This window comes from Trematomus bernacchii, unplaced genomic scaffold (assembly GCF_902827165.1).
Source record: "Trematomus bernacchii unplaced genomic scaffold, fTreBer1.1, whole genome shotgun sequence".
Taxonomy (NCBI): Eukaryota; Metazoa; Chordata; class Actinopteri; order Perciformes; family Nototheniidae; genus Trematomus; species Trematomus bernacchii.
Window position 1 is genome coordinate 7,362,176 of NW_022987477.1, and position 20,619 is coordinate 7,382,794.

Here is a 20,619-nt window from a genome sequence, read left to right on the forward strand (position 1 = left end):
AGTAATTCCATTATTCCTCAGTGCAACATACTTCCTAAAATTCAGTAAACAACCTAATTAGGCCTTTATCCTATTTGCCTATCCTTTGAAAATAACCCAAAACAGGATTTTCTCCTTTTTGTCTGTGTTGGTCCTGACTGGATCACAGGGGGAGGCATTACTTATGCCCCAATAATGTACAAAGCATTGTCCTCCAAATACCTCTTTTTTTCCCCCTTCTTGTTGCTGAGGGTTGGACAACCAGCTCAATCTGGAATGATTATGCAAGTCTCTCCTAATGGTCTGTGATTTTTTAGGATCATTTTCCTATTTTATAGGGAATACATCCGTCAAAAGATTACATTAATCTTTTTGTGTGACATTGATACTGTATACATGTCCTGAGATAAACTTACCTCTTTCTCTTTCTTTTCCTCCTGTCTCTCAATCTTCTCTTCTTCCCTGGCCTGTATCAGACGTCTCAGCCAAGCCCTGGCGGTCAGTCTACATGCAGCAGTGACCAGTCCCCCGTCAGCACCTATCCCAGCAGTGGAGTCCAGCTTGCTGTGAGCGCCGGACGCTCGCCAGGGGAGGGGCTAGAGGAGGACGAGGGGAGAGAAGAACACGAAGATGATTTTGAGGAGGAGTGTGAGGGTGAGCCAAGCCCCATCATGGACTCCACAGTCTCCACGGCAACAGCGGCCATGCTGACCCTGCAGGCAAGACGCAGTGTGGGCCGCCCCGTGCGCTGGATGGAGCACATCAAGATGGAGAGGCTGAAGCAGGTGAACGGAGTGCTGCCCAGGCTGGGGACCCTGTCCCCTACACCGCCCCCAAAAGGTTCCACACTACCCAACATCCTGGGGAAGGGTAAGTTTCACTTTTTCAACTTTCTTTCAAAGTTTTGTCTTGTTTGAAAATCCTTCAATTTGTGGTACAAGTGGGTATGACAATTTATTTTCTTACTGCTCTTAAACTATTTAACTACAGTCAACAACACTCACAAATTAAGCATGAATTATCCCTATTTCGACACGTGATTGAGCTCAAGTGGAGATTTTTACAGTTGAAAAGCGCCTGTATACAGAAATGACTCTTACCCACAAATCATGCTTTAAGAAAAACATTTATCCTGGCTTCCATCTTGCCCATCTCGGTTGAAGCATTCAGGCAAAACTAATGCCTAAAATGTACTGTTCCGCTGGAAAATGGTATCAGAGCCATATCAACCCGTACATCATATCAGGGAAACCAGCATGTAACAGTGTTTCATGGCCAAATGCTGTCTGTTTATATGCATACATCTGTTTAAGGGATCTATCCACACTTTACTTATTTGGTGTTTAATCTCTCATAACCTGTAATCTCCCTTTCAACACACAATATCCTTGTCTGCAGTCCAACCTTTACTCATTCCGTTTTCTCTGTCTGTGTTTCTCCCTCAGAATCCTTTCTGGGCAGGCAGTGGGGGGTGTCTGCTCCTCAGCCACCTGCTCATGCTGAGCTGAGCAGCACAGAGCTAACAGTACTCAATTTGCTCCGAGACCGGCGTGACAGCAGTGGTAGCGCCACCAGTTCGGCCTACCTGAGCAGCAGTCGGCGCTCCTCAGGTATCTCCCCCTGCTTCTCCAGTCGACGCTCCAGCCAGGCTTCCCAGAGTGAGGGTACGATGGCTGCAGGCCACCACCGCCGCCTCCACAACCTCAGCTCCACCGACTCATACGACCCCATCTCCACTGATGCCTCCCGCCGGTCAAGCGAGGCGAGCCACTATGGAGGTGGGACAGGAGGAGGGGGTGGAGGGATGCACCTAGGTGCGGGCTGTGGAGGTATAGGAGGAGTAGGTATGGGAGGAGTAGCGGGGTCAAGGGGTATGCTCACTTTAACACCAGCACAGCACTACCACCTGAAAGCCAAGTATGCAGCAGCCACTGGTGGCCCACCTCCCACGCCTCTTCCTAACATGGAGCGCATGAGCTTGAAGACGCGCATGGCCATGATGGATGATGGTGGTAGCAACCACCCTTTACCGCCACTAGTCAGGCCACATTGCTGCAGTGATGGCACCAACGGGTACACCAATGGGTATATGGGACATGCAGGTCATAGGAGGAGAGTCCTCTATCCTGGCGAGGGGCCACTGAATGGGAACCGGAGGGCCAGCGACCCAGTGCGGACGCAGGCTCCCGACGTTTGCAATCTGCCACCAGTGCAACGCTTCAACAGCCTCAACAACCTCCACCCTCTTCCGCCCTTGTCCCATCATTCGACCCCTGAAACCCGCAGCTTTGGCCTACAGAACTACACGCGATCAGAGGGCAACCTTCAGAGAGGCCTGCAGCACTCACCGTACACTCCTAGCATCGCAGAACACGCAGCTTTAGAAGCACTGGCCATGGAGGATCAGGCTGGCATGTTACTTGGGGATGAGGATATGCTGCCAGATGACCTGGTGCAGTATCTTCACTCCCAGGCTCAGGTGGATGGTGGCTCCTATATGCACATTGAGGACCAATTAGCTTCTGGCCAAAGGGACGTCTCCCATCCATCTATGGAGGAGGTAGAACTGATCCAGACATCAGGGTTGAATATGGCCTTTCCTGGATCCCAAAGTCTCCAGCACATAGCAGAGCGGACGAGCCCGAGTAAGCTTCCCATCCAGTGGAATGAAGTGAGCTCTGGCAGTGTTGACAGGTCTCCTCAGAGAGAACAAAACCACCAAACACAGTGTGGAAGGTGGTCTGGCACAGACCATGGAACAATATCTGCGCCTTTTGGCAGGTTTGGAAACATGGTGGTTCAGCAGCAAGCGCCCCTTGATTTCCCGAACAGTTGTGCCCAGGCTAATCTGCCTCAAAATGCTTGTTGTGTCAACCCTGGGGTTAAGCTTGAGACATCACCTAACTCCTGCATGCAGATGAGAGGTACTAGTCACAACTCTACAAACACCTTTGGAAGGCCTAACTTCTCACAGATCGTAGACGCGCCTCTTCCGCAGGCCTTCAAACAGCAGGCCTCCAATGGACCTCAGAAGCAGAGCCACTTCCAACAGAACCACACCACCTCTTGCCAAATCGGGAACAACCTTATCCTTAGCAGGACCTCTATGGACAACATCCCCAGCCTCTCCCAGGGAACTGCTGTTCATCACAATCGACAGGTCCATGTCCCTCGCCCACCGATCGGTTACAGGAATTCAGTGCGGACCCAGCAGTACCTCAACCCAGAGAACTGTGGTGAACAGCAACAATTGCAGAAAAGTGGGGACCACTGTTCCCTTGCGCATCAGGTATCTGGGCTGAAACTAGAGGGCCCAGACCATGGATACTTAGAGCATGGCTTTGATGAATGCCTCTCTTACGAACCACCAGATGTTAAGGCGTTCCCTATCCTGGAGGAGCAGTGCTTGCTGGACTCCATAGCTGAGTCTGTGGGACAAGGTGCTGGCAACGAGAACACGGCAAGCCTGCTCTCCCCTGGTGCAGACCAGGTGACCAGCACAGTGGATGGCAATGTGCCCGGTTTATTAGATGAGGGCGTAAGTCTAGACTTTGGTGCCATGCTGGAGGATGGCTATGACCAGGGTAGCCTGGTCTCAGGGGTGTTGAGTCCCTCCATCTTCCAGGGTCTGTCCAGGACCTCATCACGCCTGACCACGCCTCGAGCATCTGCGACCTTCCACAGTGTGGCCCCCGGCCTGAACAACATGGCGATCGGAGACATGAGCTCTCTGCTCACCACACTGGCTGAGGAGAGCAAGTTCCTGGCTATCATGCGGTAGCTGCTTTCTCCCTCTTTGCTATCTCCTCCCTTAGGAAAAATGTAAAAGAAAAAGAAAAACTCTGGTGTATGTGAAGATTTAGACCAAAGTGACAATTACGAGAACTTTAATATGTACTTAAAGTGTTCTGGAAAAGGCAATTGCCAAACCCATTTATTTTGTAAAAAGGTCATCCCACACAGAAACGGGATGTGTCAAAATTATGTATAGATAAATAGTTATATTCCTTTTCTGGAATGTAGGCTATTTTTGGAAGCTCTTCTCTTTGTATTTCCATGTGATGGTGAGAAAAAGTTCACTCCTTTAAACAGTATTTGGTTTATTGTCACTGGTTTTGCTGTATACACTATCAGTAAAGATGCATGTATTCAAGGTAAAACATGAACACTGTCTATATAAGTTTATAGACTAGCCCATGTGCCAAGTATCTGCAGTTCTGATCCCACAGGTACAAAGCCGCTCAATCCATTCTGGTTACAGCAGGTCAGAAATGGGTCATTATTTAGCAGGCCCTGGTGATAACTTTGTATCATATATCATAGGTTTTTAATAAGTGGTGTATTTACATTTGTTATTTTGTTTGTTATTTTTGTGAATCTGTAAATGTTTCAGTGCTTCTACCAAGTTTTACCAAGTGGTGTTTTTGTGGAGAGTAACTGCAGTATGGTAACGAACACATTCAAGTCTTCAAGGTACTGTAGATAGTCGTCCCCTTGATATCTAAATGGCTTGGTTTAGTTAGTCTGGTAAGGTACTCACAAGTGTATATAACAGTGTTTTTATATTGTGTTTGTGAAAATCAAATGTTGACGTTGGATTGCACGGTTGTTTGGAGCTGATATGAAAATTGACATTTTCTCCTTTATGATCAAAGGTCCCCGTTGGTGCGTTATGTATGCTTACATAAATAGATATGATTATTTCATGTTTTTAATCTGTCTTGATGACCAACAGTGGTCCACAGCACATGAATTTCCCTCTCGTAAAGATACAGTAAATGCTGTTAAGTGACGTGTTCTGTTTGATAGGAAATCATCTGTATTGTTTTCTCCAAAGCTCTTAAATTCAGAATGTGTACTGCCATCAAGTATTGCAGTGAATTTGTCAACAGTGTTAGTATTGCCTTGCAGTCCTATGTGACTGGACACAGAATATGGAGTAGTTTACCCTTTATTCAACGTCAAAGCAATGAGGTACAAATTGTTTTGTTGTTCTTTGGTACTTTTATCATTTTGTAGCTGTGCATTGGTGGTTTTTTCTTCTTCAAAGAAGTAGAAATTATTTTCTTTGAGGGAAGGAAATTACATTGAGATATGTGCCTTATACGTACAGTATCTGCCTGTCGATCAAGAGAAAGATCACTGCCAATCTTCCATTGTGAAAAATAAAAAAATATTAAACATGTAAAGTGTCTTGTGAGACCTGAACAAATATAAAACGACAGAACATTTATATATGAAAAGTCAGACTATCAGAAAAGTTCAGATTTGCAAAATGCATTCTACTTTTCTTTGATTTTGTTTTTTTAAGTTTTCACATTTTGTTGTGCTCTTTTATATATAATGTGTAAATACAATACTCTTTCTGTAGGTTTAGCAGAGGAAATGGGAAATATCCTGGGGCCAATAAAGAATTGACTTTGAAAGCAGGGATTCCCAGGCCCTGGGTAGAGGCCAGACAGATCTGGCTCAGAGCGGAGCTCCGCCAGAAGAGCCACTTTGCTCTTTTATAACTGACTACAAATGTTTGTATGGTTTTAATAAAAATGAGAAAAGAAATTAAAAATAACTTATATTTTAAGTCTCTTTTCTTCTTCCTGTGCTGGTTTAAATCACATATAAAATGTACTGGGTTGATAAATGGTTTTGTTTTTAATGGCGACAATCCAACATAGAGGATAATGTAACGTAATGTCAAACAGAAGACCTACTTCTGCACACACTCCTTATGTCACTATCATTCAAGCTGATTTACCAATTAATCCACCAAACATAACCGTGCCATGCAAATTAATAGACAGTAAATACATATTAAGCCAGTTGTTACTTTACATTTGGTAAGATAGTCATTTCAAATAAAAGTTTCAAGATCATTCTCCATCAGTGACTTCACTGATGGAGAATATCTAGAGCTTCTGATGCCCTCTTCTGATCATTTCAAGAAATTACAACTGCACCGTAAGGGCTGAGCTATGCAGTGTTTTAATCCCTTACTCACATTTGATATGATTATAAATGCCTTATTTGGTCACATATTCACATTTAAAGCCCTCGTCTCTGTGCTGAGATTAGAGGCCAGTGGGTTTTAGTATTCCTGTTTATTACACTGACATCTCTACTAGTGGTTACCAGCTCACATGTATCTCCAGGCTCATAGCCCATCATCGCATATCAGAAGTCCTTTCAATTGGCTTTGTGCATGCAAAGAGCTCTTGCACCATTACCTAACTTTTCAGATGGAGGAAAAAGGGAATCTTTTCTAAGTGAGTCTCCCATTATGCTTTTTAGCAGCTCACCTGAAGTGCAATCATGTGACGGAAATGAAGGGCACCTTTACACTTTCCACTGCAGAGATGGCGATACCTAGGATACAAGAGACCATTTTTTACTTCCGATGCTCTGAGGCTGCAGCAATATCATTTCACTCAGTGGCTTTTTTTATAATACTGCACTTACCGAGCTACAAGGATAAAAAGGCATTTTCTGGACAGGTAACATCCAGTTGAGCAATCAGTACACTTTCAACTGTCTTGCTTCTTATCCAACACTTCTAGGCATTTTCTATGAATTGCACTAATGATAAACAGGAAGTACAGGACATCGTGGGAACATATTAGGGATAAAATGAAGAAAGGGGGTTTGTATACAATAGGAAACATTTTATTACTAAAAGGTTGTCTTATACTGAAGGTGCTCCATCAGCAGCGTTCCCACAACTATTCTTTATTGAAATCACAAGATTGTTTTTATTACCACTTAATGAAAAAAAAAAAATCAATCACACATGAACCGACAGAAACTATGGACTATATACAGTGGGAGAGGAGGGTCACAGGTGTGGCTTCAATTTGCCAGCGTATGTTGGGTGTTTTAACACACTAGGCTCATACAGGAGGCACTTGAATGTGAGAGCCTTAAGAGCCAGGGCCTAGCCAGAGTGCTGGAAGGGGAGGAAGGTAAAAAACATGGAAATGTCCAGCAACAGAAAAACAACAACTAGCTGCTTTGACAAAAAAAAGAAAACTCTTGTTCAAGGAGTACATAATATGCATCTATTCCTTCAGCTCAGACCTCAAGGCCTAAAGACTTGGTTAGGGGTGGGGGGTGTTGCTGTCACAATTGGGACACTGATGCTGTATACAGAGCATTTACGGGCCTGCACCACAGAAATCTAGAGCACAAAGGGTGCACATTCAAAAGCATGCATCGCCTCACGATGAGAATTGTTATAAAAAGAATCAATGCATTTAGTCATCTGCAACTACAACAAAACTCAACTGTCTGCTGCTTGAGATTGTTAATGCAATAGACATACAGTATGTACAGGAATTATATTTTTTTTAAACATCTGTCACTCCAATGCCAGTTAAATAAAAAAGAAAAGTCCATAACTGCATTGCCGGGTATGAGGGGAAAAGTTTACAAAGATATATCACGAAAATCAATGTCTTCAAGAATGGCTACCATTTCAATAATCTATTTACAATAAAACAAAATGATGTATCCATAACCAAAATAGAGTTGAAGAACAACAGAAAGCCATGACATTCTGAATAAAGGTCTGTGGGTTGGCTGCTTCGCTGCAGAGTTTCTGTCAGAGCGGGCTTTAGTGGTCGGTTCTGTGTCTGCTCTGGGACTGTGTGGCGTTCAGGTGTCAGATTTTCTCCTGGATAAAGGGGTGCTGCAGGGCCTGGTTGATGCTGATGCGTTTGGCTGGGTCCAGCATTAGGGTGCTATCCAGCATGTCCTTCAGCAGCATCACTTTCTTCCTCTGATCCTCGGGCAGTCGCTGGTGTCCTATCATGTCAACCAGCAGGTCTTTGGTCTGGTTGATGGTGCTCATCACCGTCACCTTCTCCTGATAGCGCAGAGAAATGACAAAGACGTCAAGTCATTTTCAATATTTAACACAATCTGAATGTATGGCCTGAACAGCTTATGAAACAACATTTTATAACTAATAAAAATGGTATTTCATCAGCTGTAAATGTGCTGGAAAAGATGTAGGAAACTCCTTACCCTTTCTGTCACTTTGTCTACTTCAATGTACAGGAAGTTTAAATTCTGATCGAAGTGCTGGTCTTTGAACAAGCCTTTACGGATCATCTGAGGAGAGAAAAGCACGATATTGCATCAGCCAACTTCTGGAACACTGCATGGAACAGCAACGCGACACACTTCATCTAGGAAACTGAAACAATAACTGAAGGAAGTGAAGTCATATGACGTAATTTTACCTTGTTGGGCATCTTGCCTTTGAGGTCCATAGCTAGTTTGATCATGTGGTTGTTGGAGGATCCAGGAAACAGGATTTTGCCAGTGTAAAGCTCATGTAAAGTGCAGCCAACAGACCACATGTCGATCCCATAGTCGTACGGCTTTCCTATGACTGAGATGGAGAAAAATAATTGTGAGCTGGGTCCAGATCAAAATGGAACTCATTAATGGTGAGGTACAAAAATAATGCAACTCACTGATTTCTGGAGCTCTGTAGAATCTGCTGACCAGGTATGGTGTGATGTCATTGTCAGCGACATGTGATGCAGAACCAAAATCACAGAGCTTCAAAATGGTCTTTGACTCATTCACCTTTAAGGGGGGAAAATGTACATGTAAAATAATGTAATTTTCTCTTAACTGATTTAAATTAGATTTTTTAAGAATGGGGTTTACACCCTACCAGGATATTGTCTGGCTTGATGTCAGCATGAAGTATGTTGCAGCGTTTGAGCAGCTTGAGGGCCAAGAAAAGCTGCTGGCTGTAGGAGCGCACGGCCTTGATGTGGAGCCCAACATCTTTACCGTATTTTTTCAACACCTCTCGCAAATTCATACTGCAGAAGAGAATAGAACAGGAAATGAAAAAGTGAATGCAACACATAAATTCTAAAAACAGCAATGGATCTCAAATAATGAGAAGAAAGGTGAAGTGTTCCTTTTGTCAGTACCTGAGAGGCTCAAATACCAGACAAAGATGCTGCTTGTGGTAGAAGTGCCTGAAGAGGCGGAGGCAGTGGAACTTGTCATCAGGATCCGCATCATTCAGCTTCTTGAGGAATTCTAACTCCTTCAACCCGGTCTTCTGCCTGTTAAGCAAAACAAAAAAGAAATGTTATATCAACATCCATAGGATTATTGTTGTTAAGAGTATTGTATTTCTGTCGTATAAACAAGTTTGTATATATTTTACATTCATAGAAATGTTTTTAGTCATATAGAAAAAAGGTATGACTCACATGAGCTCATTGTTTCTGATGATCTTGACTGCCACCTCCTGGCCGGCCCTGGCAGTGTCCCTGGCTCTGATCACGTTGCTGAATACTCCATGGCCGGTGTAGCCGTAAACATCGTAGCGCTTGTCAAGTGTCTCCCCAATATTCACCCCTAAATGATGACAATTCATAAAATGGTTAAAAGCAGAACGGCTGATTCTCCACTGAACACCTGTGCATCACCAAGGAAATGTTTGGCTTGTTTTTCTTTCTTAGAATTTTGGAAGCTCAACCTCAGCTCCTATATTAACTATATAACAAATTGTAGTAGGTCTGCACGATTTGGGGAAATAATCTAATTGTGATTTTTCTGACAGATATTGCAATTGCGATTCGATTAGCGATATTTGTTTTTAAGCAACCCAACGAAGGTTTATTGTAAAATGCGGCCATATCTCCGGCTTGAAAGGTCGTATCAACGTGCTCCCGTCTCTAGCACCCCCGCAGCCCGAGCTACGAGTGAAAGAACTAAACTTACATGAAACTTCCGTTGGGTTGCTTTAAAGTCAAGCTTCAGTTAAAGATTCACCCTGTAATAGATGTAAAACATGTGATGGAGCATTACTGACCTGACTCGGATGGTTTGTTTCACCAAACCATCTAGGAATGCTCCATTGGAAGCCATTTGGAAAAGTATTTCAAAAAATACTTGGCAGGTGATTGGATCAATCTGTCTATCACCTACTATCATGGGCCACTTCTGATTGGTTAACAATGACTGGTACATGTGGAGCACAGCACTTCTGATTGGTGTGGATGACTGACACACAAGAAGAAAAAAAAAAAGTTTAAACTAAAAAAAATCGCAGGCTTTGCGATTTGATCATTTCAAATCGCGATTTCGATTTAAAATCGATGAATCGTTCAGCCCTACAGTGTAGCAAAAATAATGACATATAAACGCCATAACAAGAAAAATGTCCACCATTTTGATCCAATGTTACAGAATAAAAGTATACTTTCATTTGATCAGGTTTCAAACCTAGTGCACTGTGTTCAAATTAGGGCTGTGCAATTAATCGTATTTTAATCGCAATTACGATTTTGGCCTGCCACAATTACGAAAACAACATAATCGTAAAAAACGATTATTTTGCTTTGCTTGGTTGTGACCATGCACTGCAACATATTTGATCTAATTTATTTTAGTCTAATTTATTTGTATTTATCATATTTACATATGTTTAGTAGCTTGTTGAAGTGCGCTCCAAAATATTTGTTGATCTTGTTTATTGGTATTTATTATTTTGATATTATTTATTTAAATATAAATGTATCATTTATTTAATTTATTTTTGTATTGGTTTTTCAGTTTAATTATACGTTCAGGGTAATCAACAGTTAAAAAGATACTGTTCAAATTATTATTTGTATTTGTTTTAAAGTTCAATAAATGGATGTTTTCAAAGTCAATGAATAATCGTATTTAATAATCGTGATATCAATTATTGACCAAAATAATCGTGATTATGATTTTTGCCATAATCGCACAGCCCTAGTTCAAATGTTTGTTGTTTACTATTTTAATAGATTCAGACATTTTTTCACCATGGGGAGTTTTGTGAAGAGGACTTTTTTTGTCCTATAAGGCCATCACAGCAAACAAAAAATAAGGTGAGGCATAAGGATTGAAAAAGTAAATTAAGATGCATGCGCCTTAGGCACTGTAACCGCTATATGGACAGGCTTTGAAAGGAAGCAGTGTTTATATGAAGTTGCTAAGGTACATGGAGGCAGCACTCACGGTAGTAACCCTCAGCATCGGTCCAGTTGTCCCTGAGGTTGGGGTTCTCTTTGAAGTCCTTCCCTACACCTGCTGCTCTCATCCTGGCATTCTGCAGAAACACAAAGAATGAGGTCAGTGGCACATAACAGATGCTGAGACTCTTCCAGTGTTTCCCATTATCACGTTATTCTCTCAATTTCCTACAAAGCCAGTGAACATTACAAAGATAACAAACAGCAGAAGAGTAGAGTAAAGCTCAGATGTGCTGCTAAAAATTTGACTTTTAATTTTCCTAAATCCTAACACAAAATACTCACATCAAAGTCAGCAGCAAACATGTCATCTGACTCTGTAAACATGTCGGGCGCTGAAGGCTTCTTTGGGTTTGCTCCTGAAACGAACAAAAACAATAAAACAACAGGATGAGCTTCAAGTCATCCAGCATGTTGTAAAACAGAATATCTGGAACATGTATTTGATTCACATACTCTGCAGAGATCAAAACATGCTGCAGGTGGCAGAGACACCCACGCTTTGGATTACAAGCCAGCAACTGAATGAACACGACAGAAAGAAACAAAATTAAAATCCCTGCATCACACAACTCTGCATTTCTTACACAAATAGAGCCATTTCTGTTTTGTATAGACCGTCATTCTTTGGTCAGTCCAAGTCATCACCGTGTATAATAGGCCAGAAAAAGTGTTCGGAAGTGCAAACATCAATGCCCATTTTAGTTCACTGAATTTAAAAGGCAGAGCAAAAATGTGATTTGGACTTTCTGGAGTGACCATGATTGAACTGGGGAAATGGCATTGTAAAAAATGCCATTTGCTTACGATAAAAATCAAAGCCAGAAAGCTGAGAGGACACTATTCACAGTGATTGCTGTCCTTGATGGAGCTTTTAGCTGATCCGGGTTCTGATCTCCATGTTCTCAGAAGATTGTGCACTTCAGTGATGAATGCAGCTACATTTCAAAAGGTATAAGTGATGGGTGAGGCATTAGATTGCAATACACTGTAGTTACCAGGGTCCAGCTAACCCCATTCTGCCACGGATGGCTGTATCAGAGTACTTTTGTGATTGACCTATTCTTCATTCCATTTTTACCAAAGAGTTTAAGCCATACATGATTGATGCCATCTGGAGAACTAGTGTGATCATACTTCTGGCTAGCAGGTGTGGAGGAACAAGTTCTTGAATGGGGATGAGGTGCTGAAGATTGACCTGTCAATGCCACCGTACACATAAATCGTATACATTATTGTGCATATATCCAGTAGATAATGTACAATACACCACCAACCTCCCCTTATTGTTTTAGAGTTTTTAATTGCAGTTAACCGCGAAGTTGTTCATTCAGTTGGCCTTGTTTGCCGACAGATACAATCATGTGTCAAGACCTTACCGTCTTTCTCCTGGGCGATGAGGTTGTGCTTGGCTTTGATGCTGGCCTCGAAGGTGTTCAGGTTCTCCCGCTCGTACTCCTTGACGTCTGCAGCTACTCGCTCCAAGATGTCGTCTGGGGAGGGGGAACGGCTGCGTGTGCTGCTCTGAGGGCTGCAGGGCTCCGACACCATGTTGGAGTCCTCATTCCCAGCCTTGTATTTCTGTAAACATTGAGCGACCATTAGAATACATCTCAAACACAGTAAGCACGGTCCATTGAAAAGGGTGTTTATTTACAACTTTTTCACCAACATCAGACTGATTTATAAGACTTATTTAACAGCAGGGATGAATCAAATGTAAACAGACCTGGACGATGGCCAAGCGCTGCTGGCGACGCTGTTCAATGAGAGCTTCTTCATCTACCTCCTCTCCATCAAAGTCCTCTAAACTGCAAACAAAAATGGTCAGAATGATGGATATGCACAATCTTTTCATTATCAGGGCCAATGTAGGTGATCCAATATTAGTCAGCTAGGTAGCAGTCATGGAACACTGTATCGAATACACTTTTGAATTTATAAATGATCAGATCACTTTGCATGACATTTAAACTGACTAAAACTTTTTTAACACAGATTCATAGAATATATGATTCACAAAATGCAAGTCTATATTTTTCTTCCATTTTCACTTGGCATTTGAACTCAAATGAAACATGAAACCTTAATATAATTAGAATATAAACAGTATCACAAAGATACAGAAGGGTAACAATCCGGTTTTACTCACACTTCTCCCTCTGAGGACTCCTGGTCGACCTTCATGCCCTCCGACAGGCTGCCCTTGAACTTGTCTTCGTCTCTGGTGCGTCTTCGTCTCCTGTCCCGGTCGCGGGACATTGAGCGTCGGTACTGTCTGGGTCTTCCATACCGGTCCCTGTCCCCTGGCCTGCAAGGCATGGATGTGAAGGAGTGATAGTTTATTACCTTGTTACTTGCCAAAGGTCTTGCCATAACACTAGTAAATAAAGTTTTGATGCTCACTGCAAAACACCAAAGAGAAGCATCAAAGAATGAGAAAATGTCAAAAGCTGAATCGAAGTGTGAATAAAAAGTGCAATCACCTGTGTGCCAGTGGAGACCTGCTCCGTCTGCGAGGGGAGGAGCGGGAGCGTCGTCTAGGTGACATGGACCTTCTTCTTAGAGGTGAGCGACTCATCCTGCGCCGAGCGACTCCTCTGGGGCTGTTCTCTCGTGAGCGATCTCTGCCTGGCCCAGCATCTGGCCGGGGGCGCTTCCTGAAAACATCAAGGGAGTGGAGAGATGAGCTCAACCGCACATTCTACATTTACATACATCACCTCATAACTCTGATTACTTTTACCGTTTCACAGAGCCAATGGAGTGGGCAAGGGACTCCATGCCCTTACTTTCTTTTTCTGTAAATTTGTATCTGTATGCGTTATATCTTGAATGTGACTGGAAACATTTTTTAAAGTAAAGAAATGTTTAAACAGTCCTTTTTTTCCTGATTTTATTGTCCAATACTTGATCCCTGTTCATCTTTAAGATTGAATGAATTCATTGTAATAACCACTTGTGTGGCATGTAACACTGACTCCTGTGTGTCAGTCAACCTATATTACCATTAGAAGTTATAAAAGTTAAAACAGCTTGTTTAACAACCTCATCGGTGAGTCTTGTCTGTCAGCTTCCCTCCTCCTGGGGTCTGGCGAGCGGCTGCGGGGTCTCCGAGGGGGGGACCTTGTTCTGATAGGAGACTGGCTCTGTTTGGATGCCCTGTCAGCGGCAGTAGCTGCGGGATTGTGGGCCTCTCTGTGGCGAGGGGAAGCACTGCGTTTCTTCATAGGGCTGTGGGGCCCTCTTCTGTGAGGGGAGCGGTTTTCTTTCCCAGAGGAAGCGTCCTTGGATGGGGACTTAGCGGGCCGTTTGTCCCTGTCGGCGTCTGAGCGACCCGGTCGTTCTCGTGATCTGGACCGCCCTCTTGCTCTCTCCTGGTTTGGTCTCTCGTCCCGCGGTGGAGAGGAACGTTTATCAGTGCGGCTGCCTGAGTTGGACTTCGTTGTTCTGTCCTTGGACCTATCAGTGCTGTCCGAAGGCTTTCTGTCTTTTGACCTGCTTCTGCCGCGGCCTCTGTCTTTACCAGTTGTGTCCTTGGGGGTTTTGGTCACCTTTTCCTGCTTTGGCTCCTTGACCTGCCCTAGCCTGTCAGCAGACTTACTCCGACTACGGCGCTTGGAGGCGGACTTACTACCCTCTGTTGAGTCCCGTCTAGATTTCCCACCTTTTGCCCCTCTGGGAGATGTAGTTTTTCCTGAGCTGCCCCTTTGACGCTGTTCTCCATTTCTCATCCTGCCTTCTCCATCCTCTTCGGATCCAGAGTTATAACCCTGAAGGATCAGACCCATGCCTGACTGGACCTTTCCCTCCATCAACTGGCTGTCCAGCTCAGCTTTGATCATGGCCCTCTGTTTTTCCAAGTCCTCCAGCAAGGCCCTGTCATCCAGACTTGGATTTCCAGAGGAGGGAGAGGATTCAATTTTTTTGTGGCCGGAGGCAAACAGGGCGAGGGCGGCAGCGGCAGCAGCAGCAGCAGCAGCAGCAGCAGCGGGAGACGAACCCTCTTTGCGCTTGTGTTTCCTGTGTTTGTGACGATGCTTGCGTTTACGGTCCTTGTCCTCATCAGAGACATGCTTGTGTTTTTTGTGCTTACTGCGATGCTTGTGTTTTTTCCGCTTGTGTTTACCGCTGCTGCTGCTGTGATGTTTGGACGCCTCTTCAGTCTTCTCACCATTAGTCTCTGCCTCCTCCTAGGAAGAGACAACATATCAGCTTGACATTTTATTCAGGTTTAAGATAATCCCATTATTTAAATGTATAGATCTGTTATATAAGCATAGCTATTATCTTTGCTCTTCATTGGTATATGGTTGAACACTTATCTCTTGAATGTCAGACAGTGTTAAAGTAACAAATCAAAACAGAATAAATATGGGTATTGTTTAAATTTTGTATTTTTGCTTGCATGCAATGATGTTATGACATAATGATGCCTTCACCCCGTAGAAATGAAAATTCACTAAGGGGAAAACTAAAAATGAAATTAAACGAAGGGAATTATTTATCTGTTGTTTGATACTTTTTCTCCCTTTGTCCATAAGGTCAAACATATAACTGACACTATTTGTTGTTAAATGGGTATAATATTTTTTCAAGTGCAGACTTGAAGCCCCATTGCTGAAAAAAATGTTAGATTGCTTAATTCAAAAATTAATTCAAAATAAATTGAAGGTAGAATGTTGATCAGAATCATGGCATCATACCACTGAGGATATTTAGGTCTTGCTCTTGTCCACCCCTACCTCTTCTTCTCCTTCTTCTTCAGACACATCTCCGCTGTCCTCATTTCCACTTTTTTCCTGGATCTCTAGATCTTGCTTTCTGTATAGGAGAACAATCTTGAACATTGAGCACACACAAAAACATAGTATTGCTAAAATGACTATCAAAACATGACGATTGACGGGATTAACGGACAACAATTGTATAAAAAAAACCTGGTCCAAAGATAATCCAGATCTTATTAAGCGGGATCATGCATCAGCCATGACATAACTGATTCACAATGATAGTTTCTACTTCAAGCTATTCAGAATGAATGAATTGAAAATAATAATCAGTGCATCAAGTGATTATGACATAACCCCCAGATGTAGACTTGCACAGCTTAGTAGTACAAAGGCTTTATCTTGTTGTCTCTCCTCCAACACTGGTAACCATTGGCAACCAGTCTTTGGTATCACTGAAACTGTTGGTACTGTGGTGAAATTAACTTGTGTCCTTAAAATCTTCTTCAGAAAGTCCACTTTAATAAATATGATTAAATAAATACTTATCATATTAGTTGTTTTGTTTACATTGCATTCATTTCTCAAAACACCACAGGAACTGCTGCAGTCTTCAAGCATAAATTGACTGAAATGGCGCAAATATGTTGCAAAATAAAGTATAGCTTTAAAGTCCTTTTAGAATAACATCTAACTCATCAGAGGTAAGTTTTGAGATCACTGTGAGCACCAGTTAGACGAGTAGTTTAAACCATGATTACGTAATGTGCCGAATTAAGATAAAAACGGCAAAACACACTATGCAGAAACGCTAATATGAATAGGCACAACTTTTTGAGAAATGTCTGCTTATTAGGGAGGCGACAAAACCATGTGTAACCATGCACACTTCACTGTTTCATTCTTCCCACCAAGACAACCGCCAAGACGGTGTTCTCTCATTAGCACGGATACGCTAACCGTTACTAGCAAAGTTAGAGCTAGCAAGCTTCATCCTCAGGTAGCGTCAAGCTATGCTAACTTACGTTACATGATAGGCGCATGGGACCAAACACAAGTGTTTGGTTGCATAAGGTCTCATAGGAACATAGTGTGGACGTAAATAAACAAGGACGCGGATGAGGTACACTTCTATATGTTATGCGTTTAGCAAAACGTAAAGCTAGGTGAGCTAAAGAACATTAGCTGGTTGGCTAAGAACGTTAGCTAGTCGTCGGTGAGCGATTTAGCTAACGTTAGCCCCGGCAACAACGTGAAGATGCTACTGTTAACCCCCGCAGCTAAAACGTACAGAACAATTCCCCTTTGATGTTAGACGGGGTCGACACTTGCACCGTATTACCACAAACGTCTTATATTAAATTAAATGACTTACACGTGTTCGTTGCCATTATTCATTATTGTGGACGCGATGTCCATCTCAACGTCGGCCATTTTCCTCAGTTGAGGGGCCTTTTCTTCTTTGGTTATTTTGTCCACAAAAGTACATTGATCTACAAATACAAATGTGCCCTCTATTGTGCTGGCGGTGAACTACAATTAGGATTAATCCAATGAAATGTGCCTGTTGTCCACCAGGGTGCATGACTGTGTAACTTAAAAAGTCAGGCCACCAGTATACATGTTTTAAAAATCATTGGCATCATTAACACTCCAGGAGTTTTTAATAAAGAAGCTTACAGATGACATGAATTGCCAAACAGTATCAAGTGTGTTCAAAAAGTACAGGAGTAAGTCAACCTGATCGGCATTGGTAATAATGAAGCGTGCAATATGTTTGTTCTCACGTGTTTATTATTAACCAACTTGGATAATTTTAGCAATTAGTTAAAAAAATGTATCCATGTTCGAAATGTCATTGGCCAAAAAAAATGCGCATTCACAGGATAAATGAAAAGAGATGTTAAGCATTATAATTAGAAAGTACACCCTATAATACACAGGTTTCAGCTCTTGATTCTTTACAGTTTCTCTGCAAGCCATATTGTACAGACTGAACAATTACACCAGCAGCCTTGGGTGCAGTTTTTTTAGAGAAAGCCTGCAAAAAAGGCTGCTCTGGGAGGTTGTTTGCTAGTACCACAGGATGGCCCTGGAAGTCAATTAGTGTATCATGTGGTTTGAGGGCCTCTGGTGTACTGTAGGGTGCATGGGGGGGTTGTGTCCCTCACTGTGCCCTATAGTGTCTTCTTCTAAGCATTGTAACAGCAGATATTTGGAAAATATAGTTTCCACACAAGAATACATTCGGAGGTATTATTTACATCAGAACTTTACGTAACTGTAGATTTTGCATTTATGTTTGATTTCCATGGAAACTATCTTGCATTTTTTCTTACCAATAAGCTCTATAGTCTTTGTATTTCATGGCATATTTCCTGAGTGTGATATGACTTAATCGGCAAGTAAGAGTATTGACATTTTACTTTAATGTAACATTAATTGTAGGCCTCAAAACTATATATTGAGTTGTTGAATTAAAACGTTTTCCAATTGCAATATTGCATCCTCTCCATGATTAATTATCTGCATTGTCTCAAGGGGAAACAAAACACTAATCTTAAATTTAACTTGTAGAGTAGTTTGACTTCAGGCTAGAACCGTAGCAGAACGATATGGACGAACACATGCAAAGTCAGGAAGGAAAACCACAAAATGTGATATATGACCAATAGGGGTAAAAATACTGTAAAACATGAAGAATAAATACAAATAAATATTTGTATTTAAAACATAATATTACAGATCTAACACACTATGCGGACACACAAAAGTTGTGAGAACCGAGCCGTTACGTCTATCTGAGATCTGCGAAATCACATGACATTCAAGGATGCGGGAGCATCAAGGAGAGGGTTATTATCCACACTTGACAGCTTTATATGAAGCAGTCAATTGTGTTATTGTGAGGCACCTGTGGTTGCTTATTCACAGCTGTGTGAAAATAATGGAGGCGTGTAGATAAAACAGCATTAATGTTGACATCCTGAGATGGGACAAGTGCTTCTGGCAGACGACAGTCCTGCAGGTGTTATCATTATGTGTTTTAACGACATCTTGATTATAGGCTAGACTACAAAGTGTTAAACTTAAAATGTTTCCTTTGATTAGGATACCAATTTTAAAGCAGTTTCTGAAAATATTTGTTAAGCTTGATCATGTCTATGTGTATACACAGAGGGTCTATATGCTGTAACTCACAGTCTGGGCTGTACAGTGTATCTCAGATTTATACGATAAAGTTGCAAGCTGGAGGTCTCAACGCAGATTAAAGTGTCGGTCATGGATACATTAAATATTCCATTAGTTGAGACCTCTGCCCCAGTGTGCACAGTAAATCAGGGACATACAGTATGTGTTTACTGCTGTGTGCTGCTGACACTGTAGACCTGACTGTGTATCATACACTTTATGATTTATAACGTTACGTGACCAGTTTGTAAAGATGAAGCTTGGGAATGTTAGTCTGTTGCTATATGGACTTTTGTTTTCCTCCTTACTGATTGCTAGCGATTATTTATGAACCTTGAAGGAATAGTATGTCATTTTGGAACATATGCTCAAGGACCAAATTACAAGATCAATTCCACTTTAGCTTAGCATTAAGACTGGGTGAAGTTTAGCTTTCACAAACATACCTTTGCACATAATGCCATGTTAAGCATTGTTTAGCATGACCAAAGAACAAGATCAAACACACACACACACACACACACACACACACACACACACACACACACACACACACACACATACACACACATACACACACACACACACACACACACACACACACACACACACACACACACACACACACACACACACACACACAGATCTGATTTATGACTTTGCTAGCTGGAACTTGGATCTCCATAGAGAGGAAATAAAGCGAGCAGACGTTCACTCTGCCTTGACTCTTGGGGCCTCTGCTCTCCAAGCTTCACTGGAGACACATTGGATGAGACCATAAAACACGAGGTCCAACAGATGCTTGGTGAAGACAACCACAGTCCATTATACAGCCTGTTAAAAACACTCCGGCAGTTCTCCAACCCCAGCTCCTGCACTCTTTATTAGGTTTTGTCTGCTGGTGTGGACGAGGACAGAGTTATGGCTCAGAATGACTTCCTCGGAGTGAAGCTCTGCCACAGCTCACAATGCCTCTCAATGAAAAGGGAACGCCTGTTACCATCAGCGCAGATGTTCTTTGTTCCGTGACAGATGTGTCCATTTTTATGTTTTTATTACTTCTCTCTTCCTTTCTAAACAGGTTTGCTTTAAGAGCCTCTGATGTTTGATTATCTGAAAGAACAGGGGATGCCATATGATTTACAAGTGCAAAGATAAAGGTTTGGGAGTACGACAAAAGCATATGGCCTTGTCAGAGCTTGGAATTTATGCTTGCTCCAAGGAAAGGAATAAACCTGCTTCCTCGTTATGCATGGCTTGTGAGCAACCGGAGCAAAGTGACTTTGAAACTGGCTATGTTTTCTCTGTTGTCATCACAGGTGATTTTAATTTAGGAATCTACAAAGTTCACTGCCGGTCTAGGGTGTGGCTGTTTGGAGTTTTGGATTAAAGGAGTGACAAAGTAGTAGGAGTTATAGAAGCCCTCATCTCCCTCCTCTCAACTGCATAATTAAACATGGGTGTAAAATGAAAAATACTACAGTGATGACATGGCATTTAACTATATTGGAGGCCAACCACCTACTGTAGGTTACAAGATAAACAAGAAACATAGGCTGTACTATAGACCTCACAGCAAGTTCAGAAATACACATTTTACCTTAAGTGACATAACAATGATGTTAAATTAGCACATTTTGCCTTGTTTGAAGAATAAGAATGGTACAGATTACAACTGATAACAGCTA

At 42.2% G+C, this 20,619-nt stretch overlaps 2 protein-coding genes across 4 annotated transcripts in view; one reads left to right on the forward strand and one right to left on the reverse strand.

Annotated features, from left to right (window-relative positions):
- gli3 (GLI family zinc finger 3) overlaps window positions 1-5,560 on the forward strand; it is a 90,242-nt gene extending 84,682 nt beyond the window's left edge. For both annotated transcript variants that reach the window (XM_034150270.1, XM_034150272.1), the window contains exons 14-15: window positions 456-849; window positions 1,425-5,560. In XM_034150270.1, coding sequence (XP_034006161.1) covers window positions 456-849; window positions 1,425-3,760 — 2,730 coding nt within the window. In that variant the 3' untranslated portion in view covers window positions 3,761-5,560. The remainder of the gene's footprint in view (window positions 1-455; window positions 850-1,424) is intronic.
- Window positions 5,561-6,622: 1,062 nt separating this feature from the next.
- prpf4bb (pre-mRNA processing factor 4Bb) lies at window positions 6,623-17,194 on the reverse strand. 2 transcript variants are annotated; one of them, XM_034150276.1, is made up of 16 exons: window positions 17,115-17,194; window positions 15,755-15,833; window positions 14,058-15,202; window positions 13,496-13,669; window positions 13,162-13,320; window positions 12,739-12,820; window positions 12,389-12,590; window positions 11,295-11,368; window positions 10,996-11,086; window positions 9,216-9,363; window positions 8,928-9,065; window positions 8,660-8,813; window positions 8,454-8,568; window positions 8,217-8,368; window positions 7,999-8,085; window positions 6,623-7,837 (listed from the first exon to the last, which is right to left on the reverse strand). In XM_034150276.1, the coding sequence occupies exons 1-16, from the start codon at window positions 17,171-17,173 to the stop codon at window positions 7,634-7,636; spliced, it is 3,063 nt and encodes a 1,020-aa protein (XP_034006167.1). In that variant the 5' UTR covers window positions 17,174-17,194; the 3' UTR covers window positions 6,623-7,633. The 2 variants fall into 2 exon arrangements, with proteins under 2 accessions (XP_034006167.1, XP_034006171.1); XM_034150280.1 differs by lacking the exon at window positions 17,115-17,194 and having other exon boundaries at window positions 15,716-15,794.
- Window positions 17,195-20,619: the final 3,425 nt, after the last annotated feature.

Excerpts from the sequence above, each read along its gene's own strand:
- prpf4bb (XM_034150276.1), bottom strand. The coding sequence starts at position 17,173 with ATGGCCGACGTTGAGATGGACATCGCGTCCACAATAATGAATAATGGC. Across the intron at positions 13,670-14,057 it reads AGACAAGACTCACCGATGAG|GAAGCGCCCCCGGCCAGATG; the intron begins GTTGTTAAACAA and ends TGATGTTTTCAG. Across the intron at positions 11,087-11,294 it reads TGTTTGCTGCTGACTTTGAT|AATGCCAGGATGAGAGCAGC; the intron begins GTGAGTATTTTG and ends GTGTTTCTGCAG.